Here is a 19,923-nt window from a genome sequence, read left to right as displayed (position 1 = left end):
TCTAATAAGGGTATACAAGTAGATAAAGCTAAAGTTTCTGTGATTGAGCAATTACCTCCACCAGTTAATGTTAAGGGGTTTAGGAGTTTCTTAGGTCATACAGGGTTTTATCGTCGCTTTATTGAAGATTTTTCTAAAATTGCTAAACCACTAGCTCAGCTTTTACTCAAGGATGCCTCATTTGATTTTACTAATATTGTCTTGAGGCTTTCAACAAGATTAAGCAGGCTTTGATATCGGCACCTTTCATATGTGCTCCTGATTGGAACCTTCCTTTCAAGATTATGTGTAATGCCAGTGATTTTGCAGTAGGAGTCGTGCTAGGATAAAGAAAGGAAAAATTTTTGCATGCTATTTACTATGCAAGTAAAACTTTGGATGAAACCCAAGTTAACTATGCCACTACAGAGAAGGAGTTTCTTGCTGTGATTTATGCTTTAGAAAAATTTAGATCATATCTTGTTGGTTATAAAATTATTGTTTTTACTGATCATGCAGCTTTGAAATACCTCATAGCCAAGGCGGAAATAAAGCCTAGGCTCCTCCGTTGGGTTCTCTTGCTACAAGATTTTGATGTGGAAATTAAAGATAAAAAGGGAGCATAGAATGTTGTTGCAGATCACTTGTCAAGGATAAGGTATGATGAGGGTAAGGATTTTCTTCCTATAGATGATTCTTTCCCTGATGACCACTTGTTTGCAGTTGTAGTGCAACACCCTTGGTATGCCGACTATGCTAATTATTTGGTAGGCGGTACTCTACCTCCTGATTTGTCCTACCAATAGAAAAAGAGATTCCTTTATGATGTTAAACATTATTTTTGGGATGATCCTTTTTTGTTTCGTGAGTGTGCAGATGGACTATTTCGCAGGTGTGTTCCCAAATGGGAAGTTCACGATGTACTTACAAGATGCCATAACTCACCCTATGGTGGACATCATGGTCCCACTAAGACAATAACAAAAATCAATGAGTCGGGTTTCTTTTGGTATACCATGTTCAAGGACGCTCACTCTTTTGTTCAAGCTTGTGACTTGCCAGAGGACTGGGAACATCTCGCGAGGGCATGAGATGCCTCAAACTGGTATTTTAGAAGTTGAAATTTCTGATGTTTGGGGTGTTTATTATATGAGACCTTTTTCCTCTTCAAAAGGGAATCGCTATATCCTTGTCGCCGTTGATTATGTATCCAAGTGGGTTAAAGTCATTGCCACACCTACCAATGATGCCAAGGTGGTCCATAAGCTTTTCAAAAAAATATTTTTTCCTATATTTGGTGTCCCTCGAGCCGTTATTAGTGATGGAGGATCTCACTTTCATGAAGTTTGATACCCTTCTCAAGAAGTATGGTGTTTACCATAGGACGGGTTTAGCTTACCATCCCCAAACTAGTGGCCAAGTTGAGGTTTCTAACCGTGAGATTAATGATATTCTAGAGAAGGTGGTAGAAAAGTTTAGGAAGGATTAGAGTGATAAGTTTGATGACACACTTTGGGCATATAGAATCGCATTTAAGACCCCCATTGGTACTTCCCCTTATAGGCTTGTGTATGAGAAAGCATGTCACCTCCCGGTGGAATTAGAGTATAAGGCCTATTGGGCAATTAAAGAGCTCAATTTAGATGCTAATTTAGCGGGAGAAAAGAGGCTTCTACAACTTAATCAACTAGATGAGTTTAGGTTGATGGCCTACGATAGTGCACGTGTCTACAAGGAGAAGACCAAGAAATGGCATGACAAGATGATCCTTCCGAGAGAATTCAAAGAGGGTGACAAGGTTTTGTTGTTCTATTCTAGACTTAAACTTTTCCCAGGAAAATTGAAGTCAAGGTGGTTGGGTCCTTTCACTATGAAAAGGGCAAACAAATTTGGTTCTGTTAAGTTACATGATGAGCATGGTGGTGTTTTTAAGGTGAATGGACAAAGGTTGAAGTTATACCATGAAGGGGCTACGATAGGTGCAGTTGAATTATTTCACCTAATCGATTCCATCTCATCCTGATTTGCATATGGTAAGAAGGTCGTGCGGGACTTAGATAAATCAGCGCTTTACGGGAGGCAACCCGTATTTTCTTGATTTATAGAGTAGTTTTTCCTTTTGTTTTCGTCTTTTATGAGAGGAGATAAGGGAATTTAATGTGTTTTTGAGCTTTATGTACAGGTTGGAGAAAAAGAGTTAGCCAAATTTCGAAGAAAAGAATAAAAATCGGATTCATAGTACTTAAGGTGCGCCCGACCGGGCGTGAGAGTAAGATTTGGAGAAGCTAAGGATCGCCCGACCGGGCGCGAGAAATACACCGATTAAGAGGCAAAATCGCCCGACCGGACGCGACAGGAATCAAATCTGGGTCCGAATTTTCGCCCAACTGGGCGAGCGGCCGCCCGACCGGGTGCGCCTCTCTTTCCCCGATTTTCCCCTCTTCTTTCTTCTTCTTTCTCTTTTCTTTCTTCCTTATTTTCTCTTTCCTCCATTGTTTCTCTCTCTAAAACCTTATTTTCTCTAACTTCTCTCTAAGATTTCACCTCCATTTCTCATCCAAATTCAAAATTTTTTACATATTTTTCTTTCTCTCTTCATTCTCTTTATTTCTACACTAATTTTGTTTGGTTTTGAAACAAAAAATTGTAGACCCATATTCAACATGTTTGGCAAGAGGGCAAGAACTCAAGGTGGTGGACGTGGACCGGGCTCAAGGACGCCGGTTGACCAAGCTTTACAATTAGACCAGTGGCCGACGATCCAAATCGCGACTACGCAACAACGGGAATGGCTCATAAACCTCTACGAATGGGAGGTACATCCTTCTTGGTGGTTACACTGAGACACCCTACAATCTTTAGGTTTATATGAGCATGTTAGACGTTTTATGAATGATATTGGCATGCGGAAGTTTGTTGATTTGCACTACCCTACATATAGAGAATTAACATGTGAATTTTTATCCTCTCTAAATGTAGTTCAATCTAATAATTGGCCCTATTTTGCATTTTCGCCTGAATAAAAGAAATATTAGTTTAACTTTTGTCGAATTTGCAAGATTACTTGAGCTTGATCCCGAACCCACCACCCAATGGCATGAAGAATATAAGGACGATGATATATTTTATGCTTTGACGGGCAAACCTTGCCCAAATTCTGAACATGCTAGTGTTCTCCCTTTCCACCACCCCGTCCCATATATCTTTCAAAGATTTTTCGGGACTTATTTTCTAGCTCGCCATGAACCCCATAACGCCCAAACATTGGAATTAGCTATCATAGGAAATTATTTGTATGGGTATGGAAAATTGAACATTGCTAAATTCATCATTACCCATTTGAGTAGGCATGCCAATACTTGTAGTAACAATGTCAAGAACCCTATTCATTTTGGCGGCCTAATCACTAGGATAGCAATACAAAAGGTGGGTTTAGTACAACTAGCTATGAGGGGTTGACCAACTGTGGGGGGACCACTCTTATGAACTTGACTTACCTCCAAGGCTTGAACTGGGTTAAACCAAACCACCACCAAGTCCTAGAGTGGCATGTGAGGGTAGGGAAGGATTACATACCCGTTTTCCCTCTCCCTTGACCAAAGGGTGGGCTATGTTGAGCGGAACACGGGTAGGGGACTTTTTCCCATGTACGACGACTATGCTCGTCGTGGTGCTATTCCTGCTAACTCCCTTTACCCTGACTGGTTCTAGCCACCACCCCAGGGATACGTGGATCCCGATTCCCGTGGTATTTACATAGACTACTCCTCATTCTCTGGCTACGGCCAAGACTTTCCTTTTGGGGAAAATGGGGTAATGTTAACCCTAATTATTTTGGTGGGAGTTCCTCTGGTGCAGGTGGTAGCGGTGGAGGGTTTGGGACGATGGATGAGGATGGTGGTGATTAGTCATGTTGCGGCTAGTTCTCGAGCCAATGAGGACATTGTCTGATTTTGGCTTGGGGGAGATTTTTTTGGATTGAGGTTTCTTTTCTCTCTCTTTTTGTTTTTGGTGTATTTAGTATAGTTTTTTTTGCTTTCTTGTGTGGATTTTATTGCTTTGAAAAATGAAAAATACAAAAAAATTGAAAAATAAAAAAATATAAAAATACGAACCGATGAATGATAAATCATGCTTCCTTGTGCCCATACATGAAAATTGTTTTGGTTCTTGGTATATGATCGATGATGATGAATGTTGTGGATAGGTTAGCCATGATTTGATGTTTGAATGATTTGATGCCCTAATATGAGTCAATTTTGTCCAACTATTTGTGAATTTGGTGCTTGACTAGTTGATTTGGTTAAGAATTGTGTGTTACCTCCTAGTATGTCAATGAAGTTGAGTATTGGTTTGCAACTTTGATTAATGTTTGTATGGCTCATTATTATGCACATTGAGGAGGACAAAGGCATTTGTTCTTTTAGGTAGCTTTCAGATGATTTAGATACATTTGTTCCCTTCTTGCTTCCCATGTTGTTGCACTACTAGAAATAGGCCGATTTCTGACGGACCATTTCCGACGGACATGTTTTTCCGTCGTAAATTCCGACGGATTTTTATTCTGTCGGAAATTTACGACGGATTTCCTACGGAACACAAATCCGTTGGAATTTATGGGCATTCCGACAAAATATTCCGTCGGAAACTTAATGTTTCGACGGAAATAAAATCCGTCAGAATATAATTAAATAATAATAAAAAAAAACCTAACAAACCCTAATAAACCCGGTTTTCCCCTCCCCCTATCATTTCTATTTTCTCTCTCCTCTCCTCTCCGCCTCTCTTATCTTTCTCTCTCCTCTCTTCTTTCCTCTTCTCTTCTCTTCTGATCTCTATTCTCCTTCATTTCGCCTTCTCCTTCCTTCTCTTTCTCCTTCCTTATCCTTCCTTATCCTTCTTCTCTCCTTCCTTATCCTTCTTCGTCCCCTTCGTTCCTCCTTCCTTCTATCTCACTCCTTTATTCTATCTCACAACCACAAAACAACGTCGTCCACCATCTTCCACCATACCATCGCTCGTTCGCCATCAAGCAACCTGCATTTGAAGAGAAGCACCTCGTCCATCGTACCGTCGCTCGTTCACCGTCAAGCAACCGACATTTGAAGAGAAGCACCTCGTCCACCGTACCGTCGCTCGTTCTTCATCTGTCGTTTTTCGTTTTATTTTTTTTTTTCTGATTTGGGTTTTGGATTTGTATTATTCGTTGTGTTTTTTCGTTTTTTTGTTTTTTTTTTGGATTTTGATTTTGTATTTTCAATTTGCGTATTAGATCTGTTTTTTTAATTTGTATATTCAATTTTTTTGTTCGTGTATTAGATCTGTTTTTTTGTTTTGTTTTTTTTGGATTTTGATTTTGTATATTCAATTTTGTATTATTCAATTTGCTTATAAGATCTATTTTCGCCTTTTTTTTTTAATGAATTTTCGTTTTTTTTTATTCTGGGTGGCGTTGGTCTAGGTGGGTGTGGTGGCTGTCCGAATGTGGTTTAGGTGGAGGTGGTTGGGTGGTGTGGGGTTAGGCGTGGTGTGGGTGTGGGTGAGTTGGGTGGTTTGGGGTTAGGCGTGGTGTGAGTGTGGGTGGGTTGGAGGTGCTTAGGCGTGGTGTGGGTGTGGGTGGGTTGGAGGTAGTTAGGCGTGGTGGTGGGTGTGAGTGGGTTAGGGGGTTGGTTAGGTGGGGAAGTGGTGGCTGGACAGGGCGGGGTAGGGTGGTTGGGGTGCTGCTGGTTTTTTTTAATTTTTTTTATGCTGTTTCCAACGGAATTTCCGTCGAAAAATTCCGGCGGATTTGTATGCCGTCGGAAATTTCCGACGGACTTTCCGGTGGCCGGAACTCCTCTTCCGACGAGAAAATTCCGTCGGAAAACACTGTTCCGACGGAATTTTCGACGGAAAAGACCGTTTTTCCTACAAATAGTTTTACGACAACCTGTTCCGACGAAATTTCCGTCGATTTTAATTGGGTCATGGGAAGTTTCAAATCGGGTAATTAAAGGTCGGTTAAAAAAAGGTATTTTTCGAGTCTAAATGGTTTCGGGTAGATTTCGTTTCGGGCTAGATCGAATTCGGATTTTATATTATCGGGTCTTATTGGTTTCGGATTAAATATGAGTCGATTCCAAGTTAGGTTTGGATCATAAATTATTGGGTGGAGTCGGTTTCGAGATAACGTCGGGTCCAACTAGTTCGAAAACAATTAGGTTCAACGTAAACCTTTCGAGTCGGGTAAGTTTTTGACACCCCTACGCTTAACTAACCCGTTAATAATTTTACCAAAAATTGACAGCCGAAAATACACACTACATTAAACACACCAACATTATTATTTTAAAAGTTTTCCACCTAGCCTCTTTAAACTTACATAAACATTTAATACCGCTCTTTTGATAATAAATTTCGTAGTTTATACTTCCCATATAAATTCACAAAATTCACAAGATTGGGGGGGGGGGGGGGTAGGGCGCCCGCAACGCTCTAACAACTAGTTTTATCTAAAGATAATTATTTACAGCTAAACAACAATGTATTGTTAAGATTATGATTGATATATTTTGAGTTGTTTTCTAAAATATAGGATTTGATTGATTTTAGTCTTTATTGTATAAATCTTAAGATTATTCTATCATATCTTAAGAATATTTCTTGTACTATATATTCGATTATCTTGAATTGGTGGGCAAGCTTAAAGCCCTTCTCTTAACCTTTACATGGTATTAGAGCCAGGTTGGTATAAACCCACAAAAAATCATGTTCGACGATCGAGAGTCGTCGTCATCATAAAAAATTGAACTAATAAATTCACCATTATTTCTTGGTATTCAAGATCAACCAAAATTCACCTTGCTTTAAAGATAAACATCTCACTTGTCTTATTGGTAATGCAAAAATTGATGATAATCGTTTAAATGGCCAATTTGATAATCACTTGTGGATCGTAGATACGAGTGCCTCTCGACATGTTACTTGTGTCTCTACTTGGTTGTATGTCACTCATGAAGTATTTGACTGTCCGATAAGACTGCCAAATGGCAAAACAGTAATGGGAACTATGGAGGGATCGATTCGTTTGTCGGAGAAAATTATTCTAAATCATGTGCTTTTTGTACTAGAATTGAGTTGTAATCTAACTTTGGTTTCTCAATTAAATGATGATGCGCAATGCACTGTCCAATTTAACTCTTTTATGAGTGCTATACAGGACCAGTCGAGGGAGCTAATTGGAATGGGTGTTAGACGAGATGGACTATACTATTTCAAAAGTGTGGACTTGGTGCAGCATGTGTCCATGAATGAGGTTTCTTCTACTTTGGAACTTTGGGACAAAAGAATGGGTCATCCATCTCAAAAAATAGTAAAGTAGCTTCCTCCTGTTAGTAATTGTAAGGGTAGTTTAAATAAAGATTGTGTAGACACCTGATTGTGTCTCCCCAAAACCAAACCCGGTGATGAGTAGCTTTCACGTCTTTGATTATCGAGTTCGGTGAAGAGTCTCGTGAACCTTGACCATATTTCTAACCTTTCTTAAAATGTTTTTAAACCAAAATCATTTATTTCGTGCCTTTAAACCCAAAATCATTCATTTCGTGTCCTTCTTATAAAAACGTCCAAACCAGTTTATTTTGGTCCATAATCTGGGTCCAATAATTGTGTAGTTGGATGGGGCTTGAAAAAGAGATTTCCCACGATATATTATAAGCCCAAATCCGAGTTATAACGAGGAAGTTATGGCCAAAATACTAAACCAAGCCCAAACCGAACCTACCTTACCTACGACCTAATGATCATGTGGAGGGTCCAATACCTTAATCCTATTCCTAAACCAATTAGGATTTATTAGGAATTTCTAGAGGTCTCTAGAAGGTTCTAATCTATCCTTTTCGAAAGATAAAGATCAAGAGTTTGAAATTGAATAAAACTCCTCTTTTTGATAATCCTTGTTCCATTCAAATTGAAAGACAGTCAGATATTATTTTCGTGTCTCATAATTTTTATCCAACTTCCACTACTAGAAAACAAGCCATTTTAGACGGAAAAATTCTGTCGGAAACACCCTGAATTCCGTCGAAAAACACTGTTGCGATGGAATTTCCGTCGGAACGTGTTGTCGGAAGACCCTTTGTAGGAAAAACGGCCATTTCTGTCGGAACAGTGTTTTCCGACGGAATTTTTTCGTCGGAACAGTGTTTTCCGGTACCGGGAATTCAAATCCGCCGGAAAATTCCGTCGGAAAATTTAATCGAAAAAATACAAGCCCCACCCCCTGCCCCCACAACCTAGATCCCCACCCACCAGCCCACCCCCTGCCCCCACAACCCAGATCCCCACCCACGAAACCCCCCTAACCCACAACTACCCACAACCCACCACCGAATACCCAGATCTACCCACCCACCTAAACCACATTCCAAAAAAAAAAAATACAAAATCAGAAAAAAATCAAAATCCAAAATCAAAATCAAAAACAAAATCAAAATTAAAAATAATAAAAAACACGAAAAATAAAGCCGAAAAAAAAAATCAAGAACACGAAAAATCAAAAAAAAAAAAAACGAAAAAAGGCAAAAAAAAAACAAAACTAAAACACGAAAAATCAAAAGAAAAAAAAAGTAAAAAAGCCGAAAAAAAATAAGAGAGAGAGAATAAGAGAACTTACCTTGAATTCCATCAAAACTCCTAATTTGGCTTGAATTTGGGTTTTAAAGGTCAAATTCGACCAAGAAAACTCTATATCTAGGGTTTTCATGGTCGAATTTGACATGAAAAACCTTAATTTGTTCTTTGAAAAACCATTAGAAGGTGGTGGTGGTTCGTGGTTGCGTAGCGGCGGTGGTTCGTGGCTTTGAAAAACGAAGGGGAAGGAGAAGGAGGAGAGAGAAACGAAGGGGAAGGAGAAGGAGGAAAGAGGAACGAAAGGAGGAGGAGAGAGAAACGAAGGGGAAGGAGAAGGAGGAAAGAGGAACGAAAGGAGAAGGAGGAGAGAGAAACGAAGGGGAAGGAGAAGGAGGAAAAGTAGAGAAGGAGAAGAGAGAGAAAGAGGAGAGGAGAGGAGAAAGAGAAACAAAGAAAAATCGGTTTTTTTTTATATATATATTAGAACGTTCCGACGGATTTTTCCGTCGGAATATTTGGGTTTTCCGAGGGAATATTCCGTAGGAAAATTCCGACGGATTTAAATTCCGTAGGAAAGTTAACTTTCCGACAAAATATTCCGTCGGAAGCCTATTGTGCCGAGGGAATTAATTTCCGTCGTAATAATTCCGACGGAATTTTCCGACAAACCCTAATTCCGTCGGAAAGTTCGAATTTTCCGACGGAATTTAGGTCCGTCGGAACGATTCCCTCGGAAAACGGCCTATTTCTAGTAGTGTTCCGAGCAATAACGAAAAAGATATGAATGAAATACCAAACTCTATCCAAAACTGACACCCTTTCACTATTTCGGCCATATCTTTTAGTCTACAAAAGATTTTAATCTGATTCTAATTGGGTTGGAAAGTAGACTTCAATAGCTTTCCAACGACATATTATTTATCTTATTCCAATTTCTGGATCAAAAGTTATGATAAAAAAAAACCGCAAAAACTATTTTTTATCGCGCCGCGATGGACTCTGTTGTGTCGCGATATTTCTATCATGTCGCGATAAAGTCGTTTTACTCCAAGTCGTATTCTGACTCTATTTCCTCGTTTTTCCCTATAAATGGGACGTTTTCCTCCATTTTCATTCACCGACAATCATCATCTTGATCCTCTCTCTAAGCTTTAAGTTTTTTCTCTCTCTCTTTTAGCCTTAACCTAAACACATCACACCATATGACCTTTGCGGGACTTGAATACTCCAGGCCCTTCTCGAAGTTGCCTTCGACCTCGACGTGAAAGGTTGATATTTCTGAGGGTTTGGTCCCTAATCCTTATTTCAATTCCTATTTGATTTATTTGTTTGATTTTATTTCTTTCTTAAGGTTACTAACGTGTGTATTGTTTTGATAGAAAGAGATACGAGGCATCAAAGTGAGTAGATCTACTATCTTTATTCCTTGCTTTTGATATAGAAATCATGCTTAGAATATTATTTTAATTTTCTAGTATCATGTAAGGATGCTTAATTAATATTTCTAATATTATTATAATTTCTAGTATCATGTTAGGATGTTGATTTTGATTTTTATATCATGTTTAGGTTAAAGCTTTGATTTTTATTATTAGTGACATGCTAGGATTTGTTATTTATCCGTTTAGTATCATGCCTAGGATCTTGCTATTAATCATGTTTTGATTATAATGATATTGTTGTGTCAATTATAATTATTATACATTGCTTGATTATTTCTTATTCATTGTTATTGCTTGATCACGCCTTTTCTTGCAGGTTTAAAGGGAACTTGTACTTGAAATCACGCCTAATAAGATAATTAATAATTTTTTTTAGGTTAATATGATTTTAATTTCAAGTGATCACCAATAATAGATTTATTTGTGCATTGATAATCAATCAATATAGATTAAACAGGTTTAGGGTTAATTTGTTGTGTGTATATTGATCGGAAAGCACACATGAATATCATAAGAATTAAGTAGAGGCCGATTTAGGGCAGGTTCAATCTCTTTTAGGTTTGATTCTTACCATCATCCCCGAATATCCAGTCATGGTTCCGGACCACTATGTAGTTAGCGATCTCCGTGATTGTGAATGGGGTGTAACCTTCACACCCATGAACGGTTTACAAGTTCCTAAAACTTGTTGGCGACTTTATCTCTAGCTTCTTTCCCTTTCAACGCCACCATGCTTAAGTGCATGATTACAGTGGGGCTCAAAGTTGAGTGTTGAAATATTGTGAAGTTTGTTTTCGTGCTAAATACCCTAGGGATATATTTTTGAGTTGTTTCCTAAGATATAGGATTTGATTGATATTAGTCTTTATTGTATAAATTTTAAGATTATTCTATCATATCTTAAGAATATTTCTGGTGCTATATATTCGATTATCGATCAATGAATTGGTGGGCAAGCTTGAAGCCCTTCTCTTAATCTTTACATGTATCATTTAAAGTTATATGCAATGAAAAGTGTCAATATATACTATTGTGAGATACAGGGTTATATTCTCTTAATGGAATCGAAAATAGTCATTCCTACAAACCTTAGCTTGGACTGTAACAAGGTAAATCAAACAGCCAATACACACAAGAAATGTTTGGTTTACCTCGAAGGTTGTTAATAGATTGAGAGAAAACTATCATTGATGCATGTAATGTGGAATAGTATTGAAAGAGTGATCATCTTTATTTTTAATTAAAAGAGTACGTTTGAACATCATTCTAAGTGTTTCATCTAAATTAGCCTTCTGATTTCCATGTTATTGCTCTCTTCGTTTGCTAGCATCTTACTAACCTAACCTAGTTAATTGACGAGTTAACTTTCTACATTTGTTATATTTGAAAGATTTTAGATGCATTGTAAACTAAGCTAATGGTAATTGGACCATTACTTATGTCACTAGTGTAATAGAAAGAGTATGTATATTTTATGCATCAGTATCAATCAATCAATATACAATACTAAAATAGACACTAAAAATGACACATGTACTGATATAAATATTATTTGCTTAGAACGATTTTTTAATATATTTCAGTCAAACAGATAGATTTAATTAATGGTACGGAATAGAAAACATCTTTATGTATTATTGGATTAAATTGACATCAAGCATCAAGAATATTTTCTATTACATTATAGTAACATCTTAAGTGTGTATAAAAAAAATTTCCTACACATATTTTTGACACATGAATTATCAAAGATTTGTTAATCTTTGACTCTGTTTTTTTCTTGCCCATTCATATTATTTTTATATCAAAAATACAAAAAAAATAAAAATAAATAACATATCCATATATAGATTATTTAATGATAAAATAATATTAAAACATACACAAAATATGAAAAAATAACACATGTCATTTCATATGCAAAAATTTTGAGCCAAACCTTTTTTTAATAATTAAAAAATAATCATCCCTACATTTTTAATTTCATTCTCAATTCTTTTTATTTACCACTCATCAATAAAAAATATCATTACATGATTTTCTTTTAAAATAACATCATAATAAAAAAAATTATTATCTTACTTAATAAGCATAAAAAATATTGTTGTTACCATATATACATCTATTTGACATATTAAAATATACAAAATAATATTTTTAACTTAGATACTTTAACAATAATACTTCGTATATATTATTTTTTTGCTTTAAAAAAATCATAAAATCAATTCATTAATAAATAGTTATATGACACATACTAGCATTATATAAATTTCTTAAATCAACATATTTTTTTTTCAAATTGACTTATTTATTAAGTGTAAAAATATATTTACGTGTTTTTTGTACTTTTTTTTTTTTGAACGAGAAGTAATAATATCATTAAATTATAGCCATACGGCATCTACAATAATATCATTAAGTTTTAGTAATAACCGTGCCATGTCTTAAACTAGTTCCAAATATTTATAACTTTTTTAAGGTTGATGTCAAATGTGGATAGGACATTATTCAGATCTCTTGAATTGTCCAATGACATTCTTTTTATGTGACACACACGATACATATATTTACTTATGTATGGTTATATTTATTATATTTGAATAGAAAAAGCCTTCAGATTTCAAATACAAAGAAGTAGAATTTTGAGATTGTCAAACTTAATATGATCGTTTACACATAAAATGTTAATAAAACTCAATTAAAAAGTTAAACGACACAATTAAATTTATGGTCTGCTAGAATGGCACAAACCATGCCCCTAAACTAGCCTAATTAAATTGAATTCAGCTTAAATATTGAAGATCTAGGTTTAATTAAGATCCTCTAATGCTAGTTTGAAGTACTCTTTATAGACAACTCCATTATCAATATAACATCAAAAAATATCAATCATCAAAACATACAAGTAATAAATAGGTTTAAATCCAAAATTTGCCTCTAACTAACCCCAAAAATATAGGAACCCAAATGGCTAATGATCCCCTAGTACTAGTAGGGAAAAGGCCCTACAATTTAATTTATTAGCCAGAGCTAAATAAACAGTGTTTTTGGGCCTGTATATTTGCCCTACAATGTACCAGAACTACCAAAATTGAAGTTCAATTACAATTAATTGCCAGGCTACTAGCCCCATTTTATGTTCATTTATTGCCCTACAACTAGAGATGACAATGGATCGGATTCGGATCGGGTGGAGCTTCACCCGCATCCATCCATTATTCTAATCGCTCCATCCACATCCATCCGTCACCCGCTTCACCCATCATCCATATCTGTCCGTCCATCATCCGCGGATGAAACGGGCGGAGCGGATGACTAATGGATGAGTATTAAAGTGAAAAAAAAACTCACATAAACTCTAATTTTTGGTTATTTATGCAATAATTTTTTATTTTGTTAATGAAAAGGAAACAATAACAACATATTGTTTGAAAAATTAATTTGCAACAAAAAAAAAACAAGTAATTTTCTTACGCATTTCATATTTTATTATTAAAATTCTTAGATTAAAAATTTAATATATGTTAAACGGGTGGGTGGATGGTTAGCGGGTGAAAAAAGTATCATCCACATCTGATCCGATCCATCACCCAATTCATCCATCACCCGCTTCTCATCCATTTAATTCGGGTTTTCGTCCATTTATTTAAAGCGGGTTAGAGGATATCCACTTAATATTGTCATCCCTACCCACAACTCACAACTCATAATTTATGCTATTCTGTACAGAGTGCGGTTTAGACTGCACCAAACCGCAATTTTGCGGTTTGGTGTGGTTTGTGGTTTGAAAATTACGGTGCGGTTTTTGAAAATGACCAAACCGCGGTTTGCGGTTTGGTGCGGTTTTAAAAAATATTTAGGCCAAACCGCACTTTAATGCGATTTGCGATTTTTATACTATATTTATATTTTACAAAAATATAAAAGAACTAAAATATATGAGCTAATCTTTGACTATTAGTTAAGTAAAGGTTAAAAAAAAGAGTTTAATATTTGAATTATAAATTAATAATTACAAAATAAAATAAAAGTTTTGTTTTAAAAAGAATAATTATAATTTTAAAAAGTATGGTTAAACCGCTAACCGCACCGCACTAAATCGCATTTTACGGTGCAATTTGGTGCGATTTTTTTTAGAATTGCAATTTGGTACGATTTTAAAAAATTATAAATCACAATTTTGCAATTTGATGCGGTTTAGGATCTCGCACTAAACCGTATCGCGAACACCCGTAGCTATGAACAAGCCGTTAAATAATTTTTGTATCATCATATTGCATATTCTGCATAAAATGTTGGCCAGAGTCTCCTGCATTGACGTGGAGTGAGACACCACTTTTAGAATAGTGGTTTCGTGATAGCGATTGTCGGTACATTATCTCTTCGTCCTTAAAATTGCTCTATTATTATATTTTCTAATACTAATTATTCTATTTTTTATTTAAATAATACGTTTTCCTTCCGTCAAAAAAATAAAATAAAAATAATACGTTTTCCTTGTTATCATTTTTATTCTCTTTCCCACTACTCTGTATATCGACCATATTATATTGTACATTGACAATATTATTCGGGTCTTCACTTGCAAATTTAGTATTTTTTGAGTAATAAAAGGTAAAAGGATCAAACAAAAAAGGGAAGGATGGAGCCAAGAGAGTTGATACACATACATATACGGAGTACATTTATTTTTCTTCATCTTCAACGATATTAGAGATAGTGTACTAACGTATATCCCTATACCAATCGAACACAATCTTGAAAAATCGAAAACCTTTTTTCTTTAAATTTATCTTGTTTGTTGTGAAGATCTAAAGTCCAAAAGGAGAACATAGGGCACATGGACAGAACATGCCATCCCTTATTCTAGATTATGTATTTGCATTATTTCATAAAACTTTTGCCAAGAAAAAAAAATGTCTTCTAAAAATTTTATGAGTAACATAGTAACACTCTTATTCATTAGTTAAAATACGCTTTCACATATAAATAGGTGAGGTTAGGTCATTGACTAACCTCTTAATATCAAACAATATTTATAAATGTCTAACTAACCACTAAGCAAGCATAGAGACAAGTTCGGAGTCGAACCACAAGGACTAAGTATATTAATTTGAGCTAATTAAACTAGTAGGAAGGATGAGAGGTAGAGAGAGGAACAACTAAAACAACTATTTTAAGCAATCGACTATTTAAACTAGTAGAGTTAAGTATGGTTTGGTAATTTGAGCAAAATTTAAACTATCATTTGATTCTCGACTCTATTAATACGGTCCAAAACAAACATATATAGATTTTGCTATACTAAAATATTTAAGATTTGAACTTTCATTCGTGACTTTCATAATGTGGACATGAAGATCGACTAGAAGTAAATACTCCTAGCTAACAAGTAGCTCTTTTTTCCTGGTCCATAAATACATGGAAGAATAAAAATAATATATGGATTTTTTTTTAAAAAAAAAAATTAATAACTAACAAGAATTTATTATAGGATGAGACATTTTATCATATAAAAAAAATTTGGACAGACATAAGCTCAAAGGCTACATAGTGTCGGTGAAACCATAATATAAATATTTCTGGTTTTGTTGATACATTATCATCTCATCATATAATATATATTCACTTCTACTATTTTCTCATTGATTGATGCACAATTTCTGTGCCACTAACTCATTAACCGTTAACTAGCTAATAAAATATTATAGTAATTGAATTACTAGGATAGATTCTTTAATTTCCATTTCATTTTTTCTTCATGTCATCTTGTTACTTTTATGCAATATATTAGCTTAGGTATTGTTTTGAAGGACCGTTGAAATACAATTAATCAGTTCCGAATATCAAATTGCATTGGTAAGTAATTTCAGGTAACATGTACTAACATATGAACATTTTATATGAAAAATTAATTTGTAATCAAGTGAGGAATTGTTTCGAAAAGCATTGAGTAAGATACAAATCTTAAACACCTCATAAACATTTGATTTTTGTTTCAATTTTTATGGAAATCATATTAGGCCCCGTTCACTTTATCTTATTTTTGCTGAACTGAAATTATGTTTACTGAACATAAATTATGTTTGCTAATCTTAAATTATTTTTAGTGAATTGAAATTATTTTTGCTGAATTGAAATTATTTTTACTAAATATTTTTTTTTTTAAGGTGAAGTGAACAGGGTCTTAGTCTGTATCATAATGAAATATATATATATATATATGATCGCAACTAATGATTACAAATAAGCTTAATTTCTATTATGCATTCATGAGAACATAAAACTATCCAAACTCCAAAGTAAGAACTTTGGCATCATTGTCAATGCAACTAACTTCCTAACTTCATAAAACCCTACATTATTTCCACATTGTATTAAGGTTAATTAGCTAATTAAGCATATCATTGCTAATTTGGGGTGTGTTCAACCTCCTAGGTGGCCCATAAACCCAAAACTGCTAAATTTATTATCCTAGCAACCAAAAAAGGCACATGGGCCCCAATCGCATACCCAATCAAGTATCCTCAAATTCACCAATTTCTATACCCTCTTTATAAATACCACTTTACATACTCTTCCTTGCTTGCATAGTTCAAAACTCACACAAAACTAAAGAAATGGCATTTCATCTCTTCTTTCTCTTCCTCTTAACCTCTCTATTTTCCCCCATTTTCATCCATTCCTCCCATGTTCAAGATCCTGAACTAGTAGCACGTGAAGTACAAGAGTATGTCGTAAACTTCTCGATTTTATAATTAAACTTGTACATTACATACAATGTCATACTTCGTGGTTGTTTGGTTCATATGAAAATAAGTGCAAAGTTGTTATTTTAAGAAGTTGAAAGCTATGTTGATAGTTGTTTGGTTCATATCATAGAAAGTTTTTACTTTTGTATACACTAGAGGGATAACTCAAGTGGTTAGATCTTCCTTCCCGATTCCAGAAAATCCTTGGATCAATTTTCACCCCCGCCCTTGTGGCTCTCTTAACACCAAAAAAAATAAGTAGAAACTTCCTCGCAAGTAAAACTCTCTAAAAATTGCAAGTGTTTTTTAAAAAGTGTACCTTCATACAATTAAGTAATTACCAATAGTTCAATTGCATATAGAACGTTACGTCTACAATGTACATTTTTTATTTTTCTTGAGGGAAAAATCTACAATGTATACGTACATGAGTTTACACTAATGTAACACACTTCTCTTATATACTAATATTGTAGGAAAATTATTAATCCAACTACAAGGAGGAATTTGGGATACCTATCATGTGGGACCGGAAACCCGATCGACGATTGTTGGCGGTGCGACCACAAGTGGTTTAAGAACCGCCAACGGCTAGCGGATTGTGCCATAGGGTTCGGTAAAGGTGCGCTCGGGGGTAAAAACGGAAAGATGTACGTGGTCACGGACAAAGGCGACGATCCAGTGAATCCTAAACCCGGAACCCTAAGGTGGGGTGTCATCCAAGATGAGCCATTATGGATCATATTTGCTCATGACATGGTGATCAAGCTTAAGGAAGAATTAATGATGAACTCATTTAAGACAATTGACGGTAGAGGGGCCAATGTACATATTGCTGGTGGTCCATGCATAACTATACAATATGTTACAAACATTATAATACATGGTTTAAATATACATGATTGTAAGCGTGGAGGGAATGCTATGGTGCGGGACTCCCCATCACACTACGGGTGGAGGACGATATCGGACGGTGATGGTGTGTCCATCTTTGGTGGGAGTCATATTTGGGTTGATCATTGTTCACTCTCTAGTTGTACTGATGGTTTAATTGATGCTATTCATGGTTCAACTGCCATAACAATCTCTAACAATTATATGACCCACCATAACAAGGTTATGTTGTTGGGACATAGTGATTCTTTAACTAGAGATAAGAATATGCAAGTTACTATTGCTTTCAACCATTTTGGTGAAGGGTTGGTCCAACGGATGCCGAGGTATAAAGCTTCTAAAATTCTTTTGTTGTCTCTTTTCCAGAGTCTGTTGTTTGGATTCAGTTGTCACGTTACTAATTTAGTTTACACTGAAAATGTGACGGTTGTATGTGGTGAACGCTAACTTTTTGGTGCAAAATGGGAAATTTGGGCAGGTGTAGACATGGGTATTTTCATGTGGTGAATAATGACTATACACATTGGGAAATGTATGCAATTGGAGGAAGTGCAGCACCTACAATAAACAGCCAAGGCAATAGATTCCTTGCTCCTAATGACCCAAATAACAAGGAGGTATTTTTTTATCCTCAAACTCAAATTAGAAGTTTATGTTTTTTATAAGTATGTCCAAATTTTATGAACTAGTGTTTACTTGGAGATAGAGATCAAACTTTGACACCTAATTACCAATTTTTGATAGAAATTGTTTTTATATACATAACACTTGATATTTTTAAACAAGATATTTTGTAGATTGTTACAACTGAATTGGAGAAAGTATTTGTTCATTTTTAAATAATACAAAAAAGCCCGGTTTAAAGGCTAAAGAATCAATAATAAATTTCCTATCTAAATATCATACAATGTGATATAAAATCTATATTTATAACTAGTTAATGGGTTGCAAGTTTTGGTTAAAAATTATTGTAGGTAACAAAACGAGAAGAGTGGCCACAAAGTGTATGGAAGAAATGGAATTGGAGATCACAAGGAGACCTAATGTTGAATGGAGCCTTCTTCACTTCTTCAGGGGCAGGGTCTTCCGCAAGCTATGCTAGGGCTTCCAGCTTAAGCGCAAGACCTTCTTCGTTCGTAGGATCGATCACCATGTCAGCTGGTGTACTGAACTGCAAGAAAGGCACTCGCTGCTAGAGCAATATAACCATTGTACTTGGCTCCCCAAATTGTATTTATCTAAAAGGGGAAGGGTGAAATACTAACACAACTTCAGCCTGCTTCTGAAGAAATCTTAAGAAGCAAGAGCAGATGTGTTGTTAAAGGTCATTTATAATTTATAAGAGTGATTTCACTTTCCAAAAGACTGCTTTTGTAATTGCTAACCTTGCAATTTGTCTCCAAATTTGATCCGCAGTTCACGATTCATTTAGCATTAGATGATGAGATGTATACAACTTTATCCCTAGATCAAGCGAATCAACAAAGAATAATAAACACTCACAAAACAATGTCTCAATCAACTATCTATGAACTATCATAATGATCCCATTCTTAAACAAATGAATAGGTAACTATAGAAAATAGTTCTCCCCCCATCCCCATATAAGCATTTGATGATGCATATAAGGTTAGAAATTATAAGATATTGCAATGGCATTCAAAACTGACACCATATCACATTGAAATTAACTAGTTAAACAAGTGGTCCAATGGTATGGAATAGAGAATTATGACAATAGTTTCGGCGAGCCTAATAAATAAATGGGAGCCTCATTCATCCACATACTTCGTATAAATTAAAAAAAAAAAAAAAAAAAAAAAAAAAAAAAAAAAAAAAATCGATATACCAAAATTTCAAAGGTAACTTAAACAGGACAAGTCAAAGAATTATAGATCTATCTATAAAACATGAATTCATGACATTCAAACTTGTGGGATGCAATAATGGGGTCAGATCTCACATGGAATGCAGCATATACAGTAATGCCATCATAAATTATCACAATACAAAATTCCAACCACAACTTTATCCCTTATAAAATTCACATGAACATTTGATGCCTTAGATTTTGTCTGCTCCTAAATATTTAGCAAACTTGCTCATTCTGCCTTTATTATGAAATCAGACTCTGACAGCTTTATCCTATCCACATAAAATTATACAGAAATGTCAGCAAGCCAAGATCTAGCTTCACAAAGCTACCACTAAGTAGTAACTCCATTAAATACGGAATACATAAT

At 35.2% G+C, this 19,923-nt stretch overlaps 1 protein-coding gene across 1 annotated transcript; it reads left to right on the top strand.

Moving 5' to 3' along the window:
- The first annotated feature begins 16,216 nt into the window (after positions 1-16,216).
- Positions 16,217-19,860, top strand: LOC110710012 (probable pectate lyase 5). The gene is made up of 4 exons (XM_021888280.1): positions 16,217-16,764; positions 17,263-18,006; positions 18,159-18,297; positions 18,655-19,860. Exons 1-4 carry the CDS (start codon positions 16,655-16,657, stop codon positions 18,874-18,876), a joined length of 1,215 nt encoding a protein of 404 aa, XP_021743972.1. The 5' UTR covers positions 16,217-16,654; the 3' UTR covers positions 18,877-19,860.
- The last annotated feature ends 63 nt before the right edge of the window (positions 19,861-19,923 follow it).

This window comes from Chenopodium quinoa, unplaced genomic scaffold (assembly GCF_001683475.1).
Source record: "Chenopodium quinoa cultivar QQ74 unplaced genomic scaffold, ASM168347v1, whole genome shotgun sequence".
Classification (NCBI taxonomy): domain Eukaryota; kingdom Viridiplantae; phylum Streptophyta; class Magnoliopsida; order Caryophyllales; family Amaranthaceae; genus Chenopodium; species Chenopodium quinoa.
Note: the sequence above shows the minus strand (reverse complement) of the source record. Positions and strands in the feature narration are given on the sequence as shown.

Excerpts from the sequence above, each read along its gene's own strand:
- LOC110710012 (XM_021888280.1), top strand. The coding sequence starts at position 16,655 with ATGGCATTTCATCTCTTCTTTCTCTTCCTCTTAACCTCTCTATTTTCC. Across the intron at positions 16,765-17,262 it reads GTAGCACGTGAAGTACAAGA|GAAAATTATTAATCCAACTA; the intron begins GTATGTCGTAAA and ends CTAATATTGTAG. Across the intron at positions 18,298-18,654 it reads ATGACCCAAATAACAAGGAG|GTAACAAAACGAGAAGAGTG; the intron begins GTATTTTTTTAT and ends AAATTATTGTAG.